Source organism: Drosophila mojavensis, unplaced genomic scaffold, assembly GCF_018153725.1.
Source record: "Drosophila mojavensis isolate 15081-1352.22 unplaced genomic scaffold, ASM1815372v1 contig_81, whole genome shotgun sequence".
In the NCBI taxonomy this organism is placed as follows: domain Eukaryota; kingdom Metazoa; phylum Arthropoda; class Insecta; order Diptera; family Drosophilidae; genus Drosophila; species Drosophila mojavensis.
The window spans coordinates 4,127,742-4,142,672 of record NW_025318907.1 but is presented as its reverse complement, the minus strand read 5'-3'; the positions used below and the strand labels follow the sequence as shown (position 1 = coordinate 4,142,672).

General features: G+C 41.1%; 2 protein-coding genes and 1 pseudogene across 2 annotated transcripts; 1 reads left to right on the top strand and 2 right to left on the bottom strand.

Moving 5' to 3' along the window:
* Positions 1-204: 204 nt before the first annotated feature.
* LOC6580706 (circadian clock-controlled protein daywake) lies at positions 205-1,145 on the bottom strand. The gene is made up of 3 exons (XM_002006473.4): positions 1,017-1,145; positions 485-962; positions 205-427 (listed from the first exon to the last, which is right to left on the bottom strand). The coding sequence occupies exons 1-3, from the start codon at positions 1,096-1,098 to the stop codon at positions 226-228; spliced, it is 762 nt and encodes a 253-aa protein (XP_002006509.2). The 5' UTR covers positions 1,099-1,145; the 3' UTR covers positions 205-225.
* Positions 1,146-1,982: 837 nt separating this feature from the next.
* Positions 1,983-4,403, bottom strand: LOC26528072 (annotated as a pseudogene).
* A 3,880-nt stretch (positions 4,404-8,283) lies between these two features.
* Positions 8,284-10,486, top strand: LOC6580704. Its single transcript, XM_002006471.4, has one exon. The coding sequence runs from the start codon at positions 8,428-8,430 to the stop codon at positions 10,345-10,347; it is 1,920 nt and encodes a 639-aa protein (XP_002006507.1). The 5' UTR covers positions 8,284-8,427; the 3' UTR covers positions 10,348-10,486.
* Positions 10,487-14,931: the final 4,445 nt, after the last annotated feature.

The following is a 14,931-nucleotide window of genomic DNA, read 5'->3' as shown; positions in this document are numbered from 1 at the left end:
CTCGTTTTTCTCGTCTACTACGTTTTATTTCATTTATTTCATTCGTGCTGAGTAAATCTAAGACTTTGATTCCAATTTAAATACTTTTCGACACATACTATACTTATAAATAAAAAAATTATTATTATTATTATTATTATTATTATTATTATTATTATTATTATTATTATTATTTTTTTTTTTTTTTTTTTTTTTTTTTTTTTTTTTGTCTTATTGATTTCTTTTTCAGTCTGTTGAGAATAGCTCATCATATGGAATTTTTTGTATAATATTATTCACAACATTTAATATGCTCTTTGTATAAACTGGCAGTATGGTCTCTTCAATCTCATTCCAAAACTCGAGCCAATTTTCATTGATCACGCGATTGAGCAAGAGAGTGAGATCCGTGTTCTCCTTAAATAAATTATCTGCAGTCAGTATCCAGCTAATAAGTAGAAATCAATTAGCATCTAGGTCAGACTCAGTTCTATTGCCAGCTTACCGATCCAGATCGATTTTGGTTGTCACTCCGTAGATCTTCAGATATCTCCGATTCTGGCGGTACTCGATGAAGCTCTTGACATTCAGTGTCAAGTGCACATTCTGCAAGTCCGAGTGGGTGCTGCCACTCGAATTGGTATACAATATGACGCCACGGCCGCGCAGCTCGTAGATGCCCTGGCTGACGAGACTTGGAGTCCTCAGCTCGATAATCATTTTATTCATTTCCGGCTGACGATCAAAGCCCGATATGCTAATGATGGTCGCATTTTCCAGACCCCTTAGCCGGTGGTTCTTCAGCTTGTAGCTTATCCAGAGTGGTCCAGGGGAGTTGATGAGCGTAATATCGTCCACTTGAAAATCATCGAGTGGAGGCAGTCCCAATTCGGCATTGCCTTTGCTATACTTTCGCAAATACTGATTTGTGCTGGCTATAATGCATTTGTCATCTCCAAAGTAACATTTCTGGATGTCATCGGCTGCGAATAGAAGGATAGAGTATTGGACTCTAATTAAGTCTTGAGTTCACCTACGTAGACGTAGGGCATTGCTAAATGCCTTCCACGTGCAGATAAATATTATTGTTTTTCTCAACATTTCACTGAAACACTTCATTATACTTGATGGAGCAACAGCTCGTTAGGTAATATCGCTTAACATTAGAATTGCAGTTGAAACAAGTCGCAGTTGCATTTATTCCAAAAACCTGTTTATTTTCGAGAGTCGGCAGATAACAGGAAATAGATGGATGAGAGTATGTATTGCAACTAGCTGGTAGTATACTCTTGTTCTGAGTGGAAATAGAGGACTAACATGCCCCACTCGACAAGCTGAACCGTGAATATAGATATCAAACTTGTTTGCGAGTTTATTGATACAAATTGTAGTACTTGAGAGAATTTTGAGTCACAGAACTTTTAGTGATATGAGATTGTCTCAAATACGTTACTCAGCAGTCTCGCATTATATCATCATCTAGTATTGAGATCTTTCTCTGGATATACGTAATCCGATTCTCAGCTTCGACCTGATATCAGCTGATTAATTTAATGATAAAGATAAATGAAGTAATCATTAAAGGGATTCTACTTAGAGAAAGTAAACTATTTAATAATATACGATATATTCAACCTAGATTAAAAGTTTTAAAACCTTCTCTCTGTATATGTATATTATAAATTTTATGTTGAAGGTTTTTCTTAAATGAAACACGGTATATGTAGGCGCAACACAAAAAGTTTATTTAACACAATATTCAGTAACAAGTACACTTCTTCACGTACCGCGACGATTTGAACTTAACTAACCGAGCCGACACACTGACATTGATCTTACACAATGAACTTACTGAATGAACTTTGGCTCGACTTACAGCACGCTTATATACCTACTTCTACTGCATATCGAATGTTCTGGATGTCTCCTTATGCTTCTATGTTTGCGTCTATTTCATAATCCAGAACATTCGGTTTCTTATTCTAGAGACAAATGCGCGATCAGCCGACGACTGTGTTTACCGTTAGCTCAAATGCCCACTTGATGATGAGTTTTTCGAGATCAATCCTCAACACCCTCCCTAAAACTCAACATCTCCTTCATATTGTGACTCATGGGCCTAGAAACCCAAATCGGCAATCACCGCATCCAGTTCAGTGCAGATTGGTAGCTCTGGAGCGCACCTGTGAATTTGGTCCTGCAAATTATCCACGTTCGCCTGCAGCAGCACATTGCACTTCTTCATTGCTGCAAAGCGACTCTCGTGCTTCTTCACGCGCGGCTCCAAGTTGCTCTTCTTGGCGGAATTGGGAGCATCTTCTGCCTTGGATTCACTGTCCGGTTCTGCTTCGCTCTCCTCTGATTCGGATTCTTCTGACTCCTCCTCGGACTCTTCCTCTTCCTCCTCCTGTTCCTCTTCGGCTGCCTCCTCTTCTTCTTTGTCCTCGGCATCGATCTCGTCCTCGTCCAGCTTCATCGATGCGGCCATCTTTTGCACCTCTTTCTCCAGTTTCTTGAACTTTTTGTTCTCCTCTTTGAGTATAACATGATTCTTCTTCATGGCTTGCTTCAGCGCATCCTTCTCCTTCTTGGCCGCCTCCTCCTTGACCTTCAGTTTGGTTAGCTTGCTGCTTAGCACCTTCACCTCCTTGCCCATTCGTCGCTCGCGTCGCTCTGTCTTCTTCTCCTCCGGCTCATCGGGATCGCTCTCGCTCAACTCCAGCTCCAGTTCGGGTGAGCTGTCGCGTCCGAAAAGTGGATCGCTCGGTCTTCTCGAGCCATCAAATGTGCCGCCCTTATGATTGCTCCCCTTCTCACCGTAGTAATCATCGTCCTCGTCCTCGTCGTCGTAAGCAAAGCGAAAACTAATGCGCGGTCTGTTAGTGCTTGGTGTCGTATTTGCCTGCAAAGCAGCTGCCAATTTGCGCTCGAGCAATTGTATCTGTCGCTTTTGTTCCTCGATTTTTGTTTTCACCTCGACTAGCAGTTTGCCCGTGTCGTGATAGTTCTTCTCCACCTCCTTGGAGACCTTGCGCGCATCCTCGACTTCACGTTTCAGTGAGTTGACATATGCCTGTTCGGATGTGGGCGTGGGGTCCATGGTGACTACAATAACATAGGAGCCATACTCCAGATTCTTTTCGCGCGACTTCTCACGCTCCAATTCCGTCTCGAGCGTACGTATTTTGGCCAAGAGCTTCTTGTTCTCACGTTCCTGCGCCTCACGGTTGCGCAGCTCCAGCGCCAGCATCTGCTTGGTGCTCTGCAAATCGTCACGCAACTTGTCGATATCGTCCAGTTCATCGGGACTCTCCTCATCGATGGACATGGTCAAGACAATGCTGGGCCTGGAGCTGCCCGCACCACTCGCCGACCCACTGTTCGCACTGTTCAGCGCATGGCTGCTGGGCGCCTCGCTCAGCATATTGACCTTGGACAGGGACTTGTGCAGCTGCTTCTCGATGGTCATCTGGCGTCCGAACTTGCGCAGACCCTCCAATATGGGCTTGCTGCGATCGTTTGTCTGCGTGGGCCTCAGTCGAACGCCGCCCTGGATTTGCTTGAGCAGTTTGTTGTGCGAGTTGTCCTTCTCTGTTTCATAGATGAATTTATCGTCCACTTTGGTCATCGATTTGCATGTCAATATGGGCTGAGATCTGTCGTTGTATGCCACGTGGCGCAGCTTCTTGCCGCTCTCCACCTCCTTCATCATCTCGGACCAGTCGGGCCGTCTGCGTGGTCGTGACTTAAGCTTCTCGAGCGTTTGCTTTTGCGTTTCGCTGAGCACCCGCTTCTCGCCGGGCGCCAATGGCGGTGGGGGCGGTGGTGGAGCCTTTGGCACCAACGAGGGCAGCGGCGGTGGCGCTGGAACGTTACCTACGCCTATCCTCTGGGGCTCCAAAAATTCTTCATAAGTAGAATACCAATCTCGACGCCTTGACATGTGATCAGAAGCTCCTGAGTCGATCACCCACACGTCATCTTCTCTGCCGTCCCTGCTCGCAATCAATCCTTTCCTCGATGATTCACCCGATTCTCCTTGATTATTTTCCGCTTGACTTCCTGCATTTCTCCTTTGGTGACAGGTGTTGCTCTTGTGGCCTTTCTTCTTGCATATATAACACCTGTAGCAGTCCTTCTTCAGATGTCCCATCACGCCGCAGTTATAGCACTTCATAATTTTCTTCTTATTTTCATGTTCTCTTTTATTTTTTTCGTTGTCGGCAACTAACGCTGTTGACTCTTCAGGTACCACTTCTTGTTCTTTTGACCGCATTTCTTCTGTCATTAAACGAGTCGTCAAATTGTTCAATGTTCTTTTGCTGTCTTCGACCGAATCCCACGCACTATGAAAATAGTTAAACTTTTGAGGCAAAGATGACAGGATTCGCGACATTAACATTGTTTCAGGCACAGCACTTCCAAGATTTTTCATCTTGCTCCACAAAACTTCCAACTTTGAAATATTGTAGTCCACACTCTCACTTTCAATCCATTTGAAATCAAAAAACTGTTTCTGAATAGCCGATAAATTTTCTTCTGATTTCATATCATACACTGAGTTCAATTTTATCCACATTTCTCTTGCTGTTTTGCAGCTCACAATCAATTCCATCGGTCTTCTCTCGATAGAATGAATAATTATTTTCCTTGCAGTCTTATCAGCTTTCAAGAACCTTTTCGAGTCTCTCTCGTATGTTGCAGACTCCTGTGTCGGACACGTCAAACTACCTTCACAAACGGCAAGAACATCGTCGTCTTCTTCCAATAGCGTACGAATCATAAAACACCACAAATGCCAATTGTCTTTGTCGCGTAATCGTTCAATTCTCATGTTTAATGGCTCCATTTTCATTGTCTTTATTTAGTTACAAATTTGCCACTAATTCACTTTTGTACTTGCACTCGATTTCACACTACATTACACTGTCTTTAGCACTGTCTGGGCCCATAACCTGTTGAAGGTTTTTCTTAAATGAAACACGGTATATGTAGGCGCAACACAAAAAGTTTATTTAACACAATATTCAGTAACAAGTACACTTCTTCACGTACCGCGACGATTTGAACTTAACTAACCGAGCCGACACACTGACATTGATCTTACACAATGAACTTACTGAATGAACTTTGGCTCGACTTACAGCACGCTTATATACCTACTTCTACTGCATATCGAATGTTCTGGATGTCTCCTTATGCTTCTATGTTTGCGTCTATTTCATAATCCAGAACATTCGGTTTCTTATTCTAGAGACAAATGCGCGATCAGCCGACGACTGTGTTTACCGTTAGCTCAAATGCCCACTTGATGATGCGTTTTTCGAGATCAATCCTCAACATTTTACAATTCTCTCACTCTCTGTTTCTCACTCCCTTTTTCGCTCTCTCCCTCATTTGCTCTAAATCTTCTTCGCTTTTGCGCTCTACCTTTCTTAATGTCATATTCATCTGTCCAATAAACACGTACATTAAATTCCTCACGTCGCCTTTCTTTGCGCTTCTCATTCGCTGCTCAGATCAATAAACTGCAGTCGCCTGCTTACAAGTCAATTTGCTTGTGTGTTAATGCAGCATTTATAGCAGGCCACACATCACATTTCAATGCATTTCACAATCAAACTGCCCAAAAGGGCAATAATCATCAACTTGCACAGCACATGGCCCTGTTAAATGGACATTTATATATAGGAGTATAGATATACTGCAAGTCAAGAATAACAAGAAGTGGAATACAGAGAATTTTTGCTGTTGCTGCAACATAAACAAATATCAAACGTAAACGTGGCCCAACCGCTGCAGCGGACCTCTCCCGATTCTGATACCTCGAGGCCTGTCAGTCAGCGCCTTTGGTGCATACCGAAGCGTACGTACACACACACACATACATTCACTGGCATTACTAAGAAACTTGTGCAAAATGCTCGTTGTGCTTTTTGCATATAAATTAAAGTGCAATGAATGCCGACACTGAAAGACACAAAAGACAAAATGCAAAGCCAACTCGAACCGAACTCGAAGTACAACGCAAATTGCTGTCAACCGAAACCATTTGACAGGGGCTAATAGCTAAGGTCAACAATTAAACTCATTTTTCTAGGCTGCACTAAAACTGTCTGTTGGCGTGTTAGGTAGAGCCAGAGCCTGCGCCTCGAGGCCTCTATTGCCTCTCCTCTCTCTCTCACTCACTCTTCCATACAATATTTCCCTCCCTCTCTCTCTTTCTATGCACTGCATTTATTTTAATGCTCCTCCCAGACAGCCGCCCCGTCGTCTATGTTGCTTGACTCTGAGGCTGCAAGCAAATACAGGAAAAATCAATCGCCCGCACTGCCAATGCGCCCGCATTTTCCGGCGTTGTACTTTTATACATACATACAGAAATGCATATGTATATAAATATGTATATATATATATTGTTTTTCTGGTTTGTTTTTGGTGGCAGACCCAAAATTTTACCTACACACGCGCTGCCTATGTAAATATTTGTCATGACCGCCTGACAATATTTGTGCAGACTTTGATTCCGTTTCGACTAGACTCGAACAATGGCTAGAACAACTACGACAAGAGGATCACAGTTTTAATTTGAAAAATATTGGAAAGTACTATATGTTCACTACTACATATCCTGAAGTTGTGGATAAATTGAAATGAATTTAATATAAAAGACAAAAGTTAGGGAAGAATTAAAATGAATTGAGTCTAAAAGACTAAAATGTTTTTTATTTTTAATTTTTAATTGTCATTCTTTGTATTCGAATTGTTTTACAATTGATTGAAAAGTAATGGGATAACAAATTTATTAATATTTAATTTAATACTATTTTTAAATATAGGTATATTCATAATGAATTTATTTCTAATTCTTGTGTGTGGAATAAAAGATTTTATACAAGAAAAATTAAATTTTTGTATATCCATATTTTTTCACTCTCTGGTAACAAATTCGTGTAAGATTTTACAAATTATATCACACTGTTAAATTGATAATATTAATAATATATAATATTCTATTCTATTATTTATTTAATAAATAATTTAATTTAAATTTGTATATGCCAGAGAAATAAAAAAGTCTATAAACAAAATAATTTAATTTGTATGTACTATATTTTCTTATATAAAATATATTATTGTATTCTATAAAAATACATATATCGTACATAATAATTTAATCAAATTTATTATATTATTTTATATTTTAAAGCGTATTCAAATTTCGTCTAAATAAATTTAGAATTTCTTATTAGTTTCTATGTTGTTTCTAGCTCTGGAGAAGCATATAGAAATTTGTTTGTTGTTTTTGCGCAGTCGCTTGTTAAAATAAGTGCATGTGATGTGCGTGTGTGCGTGTGCGTGCGTGTGTGAGACTGTGTGTGTGTGTCGCGTGGCATTTCCGCTTTGCAGTGCATCACAAAAGTATTTCGAATTAACAGTAGTAAATCAGACGGCGCTCGCTCGCGCCCCGCCTCCTCCTCCTGGCGGACTGACAGTGGGGACAGCGCAGAGAGAGCAGCGAATGGAGCACGGCAAATTGTTGGGTAAACAAATATCAAAATGATTCGTGCCGCAGTCGCTGCTGCTGGCTTTTGTACATTTGGTTGCATGTTGCACCAACGGCCGATGCCCCAGCCACACCCTGCCCAGCCCCGCCATCTGCCTTTCCACTGTGCTTTGGCCCCGATGATAAATATGAATTTCTGTACGTCTGCCACGAATAAAGCATTTCGAACAGCAGCATGTCAGCAATGCACTTCCCCAGCCAAAACTATGACAGACGTCATTCAGGAAGTGACAAGTTGCTCGGCTTGCGCCCAACTCGAATAACGCGCGGTGCAGCGGCACCAGGCCACAGGCAACAGGCAACAGGTGGACGTGTTGGACATGTTTTTCCCAGTTCACATTTGATAGGAAACAGACGGAACTATTGGCCAGGGAGTTGCTAGAAGTAGTTCAACTAAATATAAATTTACTTTTGATTGAATTGCTGATTCATAAAAGCATTGCTCATAGGAGCGAAAATAAGGGAATATACGAAATATATATTTTATTATATTTAGTAATTTTATAGTACTTTTTTAATTGACTTTTTAATTTTTTTCCATTGTTGCTTTTCCATTTATTTGCTCCTTCCTCATCTTTAGCACCTATCACTGTGTCTTTCTCTCTCTCTCTCTCTATCTTTCTCTCTCGAAAATAAAAGTCCCTTTCGGGGCTCTTTATTTCCCATTTTAATCATCTTTTGGCGTGCAGTATCAATTGCATCCTTTCAGTATTTCGCTCTCATTTGAAGAGGCTTAGTACTTTATCGAAAATTGTTTATCCATTATACTTTGATTAAATAGTCTTAATAGGCTTTTAAATTATCCCAATTTCCCCCCGTGCCAAATTGTCTATAATAAATTGCCAAATTGCCAAGTTGCCAAGCAAATACTTTTGGTCTGAATGTTTTCGACGCTTTTCTTTCCGGGTCAAGCATTCAGCGATGATCGGTTCAAGGCCTGTCAATGCTGGCGTCCCGACGTCACAAAGTGCACAACGGTGAATGTAGAGAAGAAGGGCGATTACTTTGAAGATGACATCGAAGACATCGCCAATAGCCTGATCAAGGTGATGATCCTCTGCCGTCTGCCGCCCTGGGAGGCGCGTCGCACCAAGGAGCCAATCAAACGCAGCTTCCGCCACTACGAGGAGTTCCGCTACAGGGTGGATCGGGTGCCGCACAAACGCTTCGGCAAGGAGAACTTTCTGCACGATCTGGTCACCGAGGCCGGCATGAACCGCATGGACAGCCAGCTGGCCTACGGCATCACGAAGCGCGCCTTCCGTGCTTACTACCATGGCACTGGGGAGGGCGGCAAGCAGCTGAAGTCCTTGGAGTCCCAGCTGCGCCATCGCTCCGAGTGCATTTGGCTGCATGCGTCCAAGCGTACGGCGGAGATTTTCGCAGTTTACGCGGGCCTCATGTACTGGGAGCAGAAGCAGTATGAGGAGTGCATCGAGTGCATCTACAAGGCGCTTTACGATGAGCTGCAAACGCGCATAATCTACGAGGATCCCGAGGGGCGGGGCTGCACCTGTCTGCCGGCTGTCTCACAGACCAGTATGGCGCCCAAGACCGCATATAAGTATTGGGACACGATCTCGGTCAATACGATCGCCAGTATGAAGAGCATTAAGACGACAGAACTGTTTTTCAACAAGGAGGTGAATAGCGTCAGCAAATTTACCTCGCCCATTTCTCTGCACATGGAGTACACGATGATCTCCATGGAGCATATGATCAGCAAACTTGAGCAGGCGTCCAAAGCTTTCACCAGCTCCAAGACCTCGGAGAAATCCCAACTCAACAGGCGGCCCCGGAAGAAGAAGAGGAAGGATACGAAATGCGCTTGCCACAAGCTGCAGTGCCTCCAGGACCGTCAGGCGCCTGTGATAACTGCCGAGAGCAGTCAGGGGCCGTACATTTGCCGCTGGATACCCTACAAGGAGGAGGATGAGGAGCTGCCCCATCACCATGTGCCCTGCCCGGTATCGGTTTGCCCGCCCTGCGAGAGCGAGGTGTCCTGCGACGACGAGTGCATCTGTACGTGCCAAATTTGCACTTGTCCTCCGGCGTACGGTGATGACATGGAGGAGGCGCATGGCGAGAAGCTATCGAAAAGTGGCCTGGAGGACTACGATACGGATTACTGCTACCTGGCGCCGTTCCGCGACGGGCCCAGGGTTGAGGAGGAGGAAGCGTCGTTAGAGGAGGAGGAGGAGGAGGATCCCAACGCGTGCGTTTGCATGTGCGAATACAAGCGACGCGGCTGGCCGCATCTCTTCACCTATCTGGCACCGTTCAAGGACGTCAAACCCACGCCAGAACCAGAGCCGGCTGTGGAACCGGAAAAGCCCAGAATACCGCCTCCGGGTATTTCATTGGACGCCTATCGCTGCTGGAACGATCCCGTTGAGCCCCAGTCCATGCCAGCTTCCCAGCCAAACAGTCCCTACATCACGCTGCTGAGCGCCTCAAAGCAGCCGCCCTTCAACATTGAGGTGACTGTGAAGACGCAGCACTACCCGAAGGCCACCGGCAAGCCGCCCACGGGTGCGGCCCGATCCTCGATCACTATCAAGAGGAACACAGTTGCCCTCGAAAACCTTAATGCAGGTATGAAGGCCGTGCCAAATGTGAAGCCCCAACAGCAAGCAGGCAAGGCGGCGGGCCCAGTGCGCCAGCCAGCCAAGCCCCAGCCCAATTCGGTGCCGCCCAAAGCGCCAGCACCCGCTGCTCCCACGGCTACAGCACCGGCCAATGCTGAAGACGAAAAGCTAACGGAGGAGGATATTTTGGCCATGTTTGGCCTGAATAAATAGCATCGTCCCATGATTCATTTGCAGATGTGCCTTTGTCCTCTCACGAGTCCTGTATCACTGTTTGATGCTGTAGATAGATTTGTATACCATTTTCTAAAAAAAGGCATAAATTTGGATTTTCCACATTGTTGATTCATTATTTATTTATTTATTTATTTATTTATTTATTTATTTATTTATTTATTTATTTATTTATTTATTTATTTATTTATTTATTTATTTATTTATTTATTTATTTATTTATTTATTTATTCATTCATTTATTTATTTATTTATTTATTTATTTATTCATTCATTCATTCATTCATTTATTTATTTATTTATTTATGTCGAATTAAAAAATATGCCCACTAAAAACTTAGATCTGGCTTGTAGGAAATTGGAATGTAAGGTTCGTTTAGTTATCTATAAGAAGAGGATCTTTAAATATGAATGGGAATACTGTGCATAGCTAAACGAGAAGAGTTTTCAGATAACTCTCAACTTATACATTGTTCTCTGATCACATTTTTTATACCACTTATTTATTATTTACTTATTTATACAGTCGAGTCCCGATAATTCGATTTACACAGAAATTCAAATTATCGAGAAAGAATTTTTATCGATTTATCGCATTTTTGGTTTATCGGGATACAAATGATCGAGACTCGGTTGTAATAGTATAAAGTTGACTGCTAGGTCCTTCGGTCCTTGTTTAGTTATATAATGCGAACGTTTAGCATGGCTAATGGAGAAGACTGTTTGCTTCACTTTCAATTTCATAAGTATAGTTCTTTGATCACGACTATTGTGGAATTATTTAATTCGAAAAAAAAGTTTATTATACCACTCTCTTTAAAAGCCATTAATATTACCCCATGCATTTCTAGTTTTGTTTAGTTTGCTAAAAGCTTTCATACTCCATTTTCGTTTAAAATATGATTTTCGAATGGGAATGGGAACACTTTTTGTATTGCTAATTGATGAGAGTTTTAGGCTTTCATGCCCAATGGCTGATATTTGTGTAGTAATATTACTATATTTGCACAGTTCCGGTCAGCGGATAGAACGAGAGTGTATCAACATTTTAGAGCAGGAATCCCAAAAGGCCGCATAGCTGTTGTGTTTTCTGCTGAATACTTGTCAATCAGAGTGGCATTCGATTAATTGTTGAAACGTAACATAAGAGGCCCTTGAATTGAATGGCTGAAATATGCTTTGAAATCGACAAGTTATTTGATATTTTTCATTCTCTCTTTCTCTTCCCCTCTCTCTCTCTCTCTCTCTCTCTCTCTGTCTTTCTCTTTTCGATTTTTTGTTATTCGTTCAGCAATAGTTTTGCACGGCATTTGTTTGAGTGTATTTGTTTGTGTTTACCAAACGAACTGTCAATTGATTGTCAAATTAAAAAGCGAAGCGTGGGGCTGGACGGGGCGTTGGATAACTTAAGGACAGACATGTATGCGTGTATGTATGCGTGTGTGTTTAAGGGTCTCTTTTGAAATTGTAAACTGTTTCAACTTTTCGCAACCGTCGAGGGGCTGATCGGGAACCACTTCAGCTGCAAAACTATGCGAAATATTATATGCAGCACACAATAACGAAGAGAAGAACAAGAGCAGCCGGCAAACACGCATTTTTGACACACAATATTTTGTATTGTGTGCGCAAAGGGGCGGACGTCCAGGCGCGCCCAAAATGGACATGATTTGAACGGAGGACTGGTTCCGGTCGCACCGTCCAGTGAGTTAGGAAATATTTGCATTGTCAATAGTTTTCCTTGGACGCAAATCTCGTTAAAAACAAATCACGTACTGCGCTGGGCTGGGCTGGGCTGGGTTTCCATTTTCGGGTGATTCACAACTTTTCTGGCTGCCCTCCCACAACGTACGAGTAATTGCAGACAAATCGCAAGAGCTACAATTTTTGGCCAGACCATTTTGTTGGTTGACAAGGGCCGCTCCGAAGTTTTCTGACAGACGCTTTTAAGCAGAAAATTGTTTGCTCATAACTTTTGACTCCGAATCAGGGCTTTGGATCCTGACCCTGCCCATCAAACAAAATATTGCACAAACAATAAACAGAATACTTTCAAATTGAATTTGCAAAGGAAACGACTCACTGATTGCATATCAATGCTGTATAGAAGGGGTATATTAGCCCAAAATTATGCCGGTCCTATTATTAATATTAGAATGAACTGATTGTTCCTATTATTAAAATTAATGATAACGATCTATAAATTGATAAAGAGATTCTACATAGATATTCGTGGTTGTATTTCAACCAACTTAGTTTACAAATATGTACTATTTATTAAGAGTAGAGTTATCAATCACTAAATGTTTTATCGCTCTTTGATTAATGTTAAATTTTTCATTCGATACAGCAATATTTTTTAGACAACTAAATGCAAAGCCGAATAATCTAATACGAACTAATCTGTTTTAAGTGATTGTCATAAAATTTGATGGTTTTTATTTGATAATAATCGACATGACTAATATGGAATAAAATAACTGATTCCCTTAATCTTAATATCATTTAAATGCAATACTAATTTTAATATTATTTTCAGTCCTTCCCTTGAATTTTTCAAATTTTTCAAATTTTTTTTTTTTTTTTTTTTTTTTTTTTAGCATATTTAATAATGCTAGGTATCGATATTTATTTGATATTTATCGAAATTTACAGATCGTATTTGTGTTTCTTAATATTCATTTACTCTGTTCTTATTTTATATTTGTTAATGATTGACACATTTAAGTTAACCCACACACATATATTTTAAAAACGAGAAGTGATCGATGAATGCAAATAGTTTTTAAAATATATAAAAAGCTGATTGTATTGTATCTAATTATTATAAATTTTTTTAAATACCTACATATATAAATAATAGCTATATTATTACTGCTATAAAACAATTGCTAACTACATTGTTTATATTATATAGGAAAACAATTCTTTGAATTAATCACATCAATTTGTGGAAATCAGCTTAATCGATAAATCTATCGAAGTGTGCGCGCTGGGCCATTTGTGGCACACATTCGGGCACTTGGCTACTTTTTAAGTGGGGACTTTCGCCAGTGTCGAGTACCTAAACTGATAGTTAGAGCGATCTCGCAGCTGCTAGTTACATGCAAACGCCCGCAACCGCCAGCAACTGCAACTGCAGCAGCAGCAGCAGCAACAGCAGCAACACCCTGGCAATTACGTGCAACACATGAATTACTTACGACTTTCTCGTCGCGCAGAGTAAAAGTTATTTTTCTTTTTGGTGGAGGGGCAGCCAAAACATTTGGAGAGACACGACTTCAAATTAACACGTAAATTGCACCGAGTTAACGCGCTGCCTTAAAACTTTTTTTGGCCACAATGCAGCTGGAAGCTCGTTAAAGGTTGGCTCCGAGCAGAGCAGCAGCAGAGCAGCAGCAGAAACAGCAGAGGCAGCAGCTAGTTGCTTGACTGAGTTAGCTGGCGGGGCCTTGTTACAATTAATTGCATATGCCAGACAACATTTTTGCATACCGGCAACATGTTGCAGTTAACAATAAATTAGCGTTTAAAATGCAATGGGCTGCATGGCCAACAGACACTTGGCACTCGGAGCACCCTCTCTAGCCGTGGCCCTTGCTCTAGTGCCAGCCTTGGCCCTGCACTTGGCCTCGGCTTGTTAGCTCAAAGAAGATCATGCTGCACGCGGCTGGAGGTGATCAATCAACTGGCTGTAATGGCGGTGCCCGCTCGCAACATGATAGTTTACTTGAATTGCGCAATTAATTAGTTTCGTGTTAATGAGCAATGCAATCCGCATCCGCATCATCATCATCATCATTGTTATTCTAGGCACCAGCTTCGGCATCTTCTTCGTCCTCATCATCATCATCATCATCATGGTGGTGCTATAACCACAAGCAAAAGACGCTTTGGCATTTCAGCAACGCTCTGCACTCGCTCGATACTCACTGTTACGTCCAGGAATTTCTTTAATAGCCTGCTTGGCCTTCGGGCCAAGTCAATGCCAGCTACCAACTGCCGCAGCTAGACGTTTTATGACTTTGTTTAATATCCCTTTAAAGTTGTGTGTATGTGTGTGTGTTACCTTTAGAATATGCCCAGAATTAATTAAAAATCGAATGGTTCAATAGTTTAATTAAATATTTTTATGTATTTATTTTTTTTTTTTTTAGTATTCGGTTTTTTGTTTAAGGATAAAGTTTTTGAATAAACACTAAAACTCAAAATTTTTAATATATTTTTTAAACCGAATATTTAAATTCTTCCTTGTTTAATATCCCTTTAAAGTTGTGTGTATGTGTGTGTGTTACCTTTAGAATATGCCCAGAATTAATTAAAAATCGAATGGTTCAATAGTTTAATTAAATATTTTTATGTATTTATTTTTTTTTTTTTTAGTATTCGGTTTTTTGTTTAAGGATAAAGTTTTTGAATAAACACTAAAACTCAAAATTTTTAATATATTTTTTAAACCGAATATTTAAATTCTTCCTTGTTTAATATCCCTTTAAAGTTGTGTGTATGTGTGTGTGTTACCTTTAGAATATGCCCAGAATTAATTAAAAATCGAATGGTTCA

What these genes read in the sequence shown, in the direction of transcription:
- LOC6580706 (XM_002006473.4), bottom strand. Translation starts at nt 1,098, where the DNA reads ATGAAGTGTTTCAGTGAAATGTTGAGAAAAACAATAATATTTATCTGC. An exon ending in TAGCAATGCCCTACGTCTAC is followed by an intron (nt 963 to 1,016) that starts GTAGGTGAACTC and finishes TTCTATTCGCAG; the next exon opens with CCGATGACATCCAGAAATGT. An exon ending in ACCAAAATCGATCTGGATCG is followed by an intron (nt 428 to 484) that starts GTAAGCTGGCAA and finishes TCTACTTATTAG; the next exon opens with CTGGATACTGACTGCAGATA.
- LOC6580704 (XM_002006471.4), top strand. Translation starts at nt 8,428, where the DNA reads ATGTTTTCGACGCTTTTCTTTCCGGGTCAAGCATTCAGCGATGATCGG.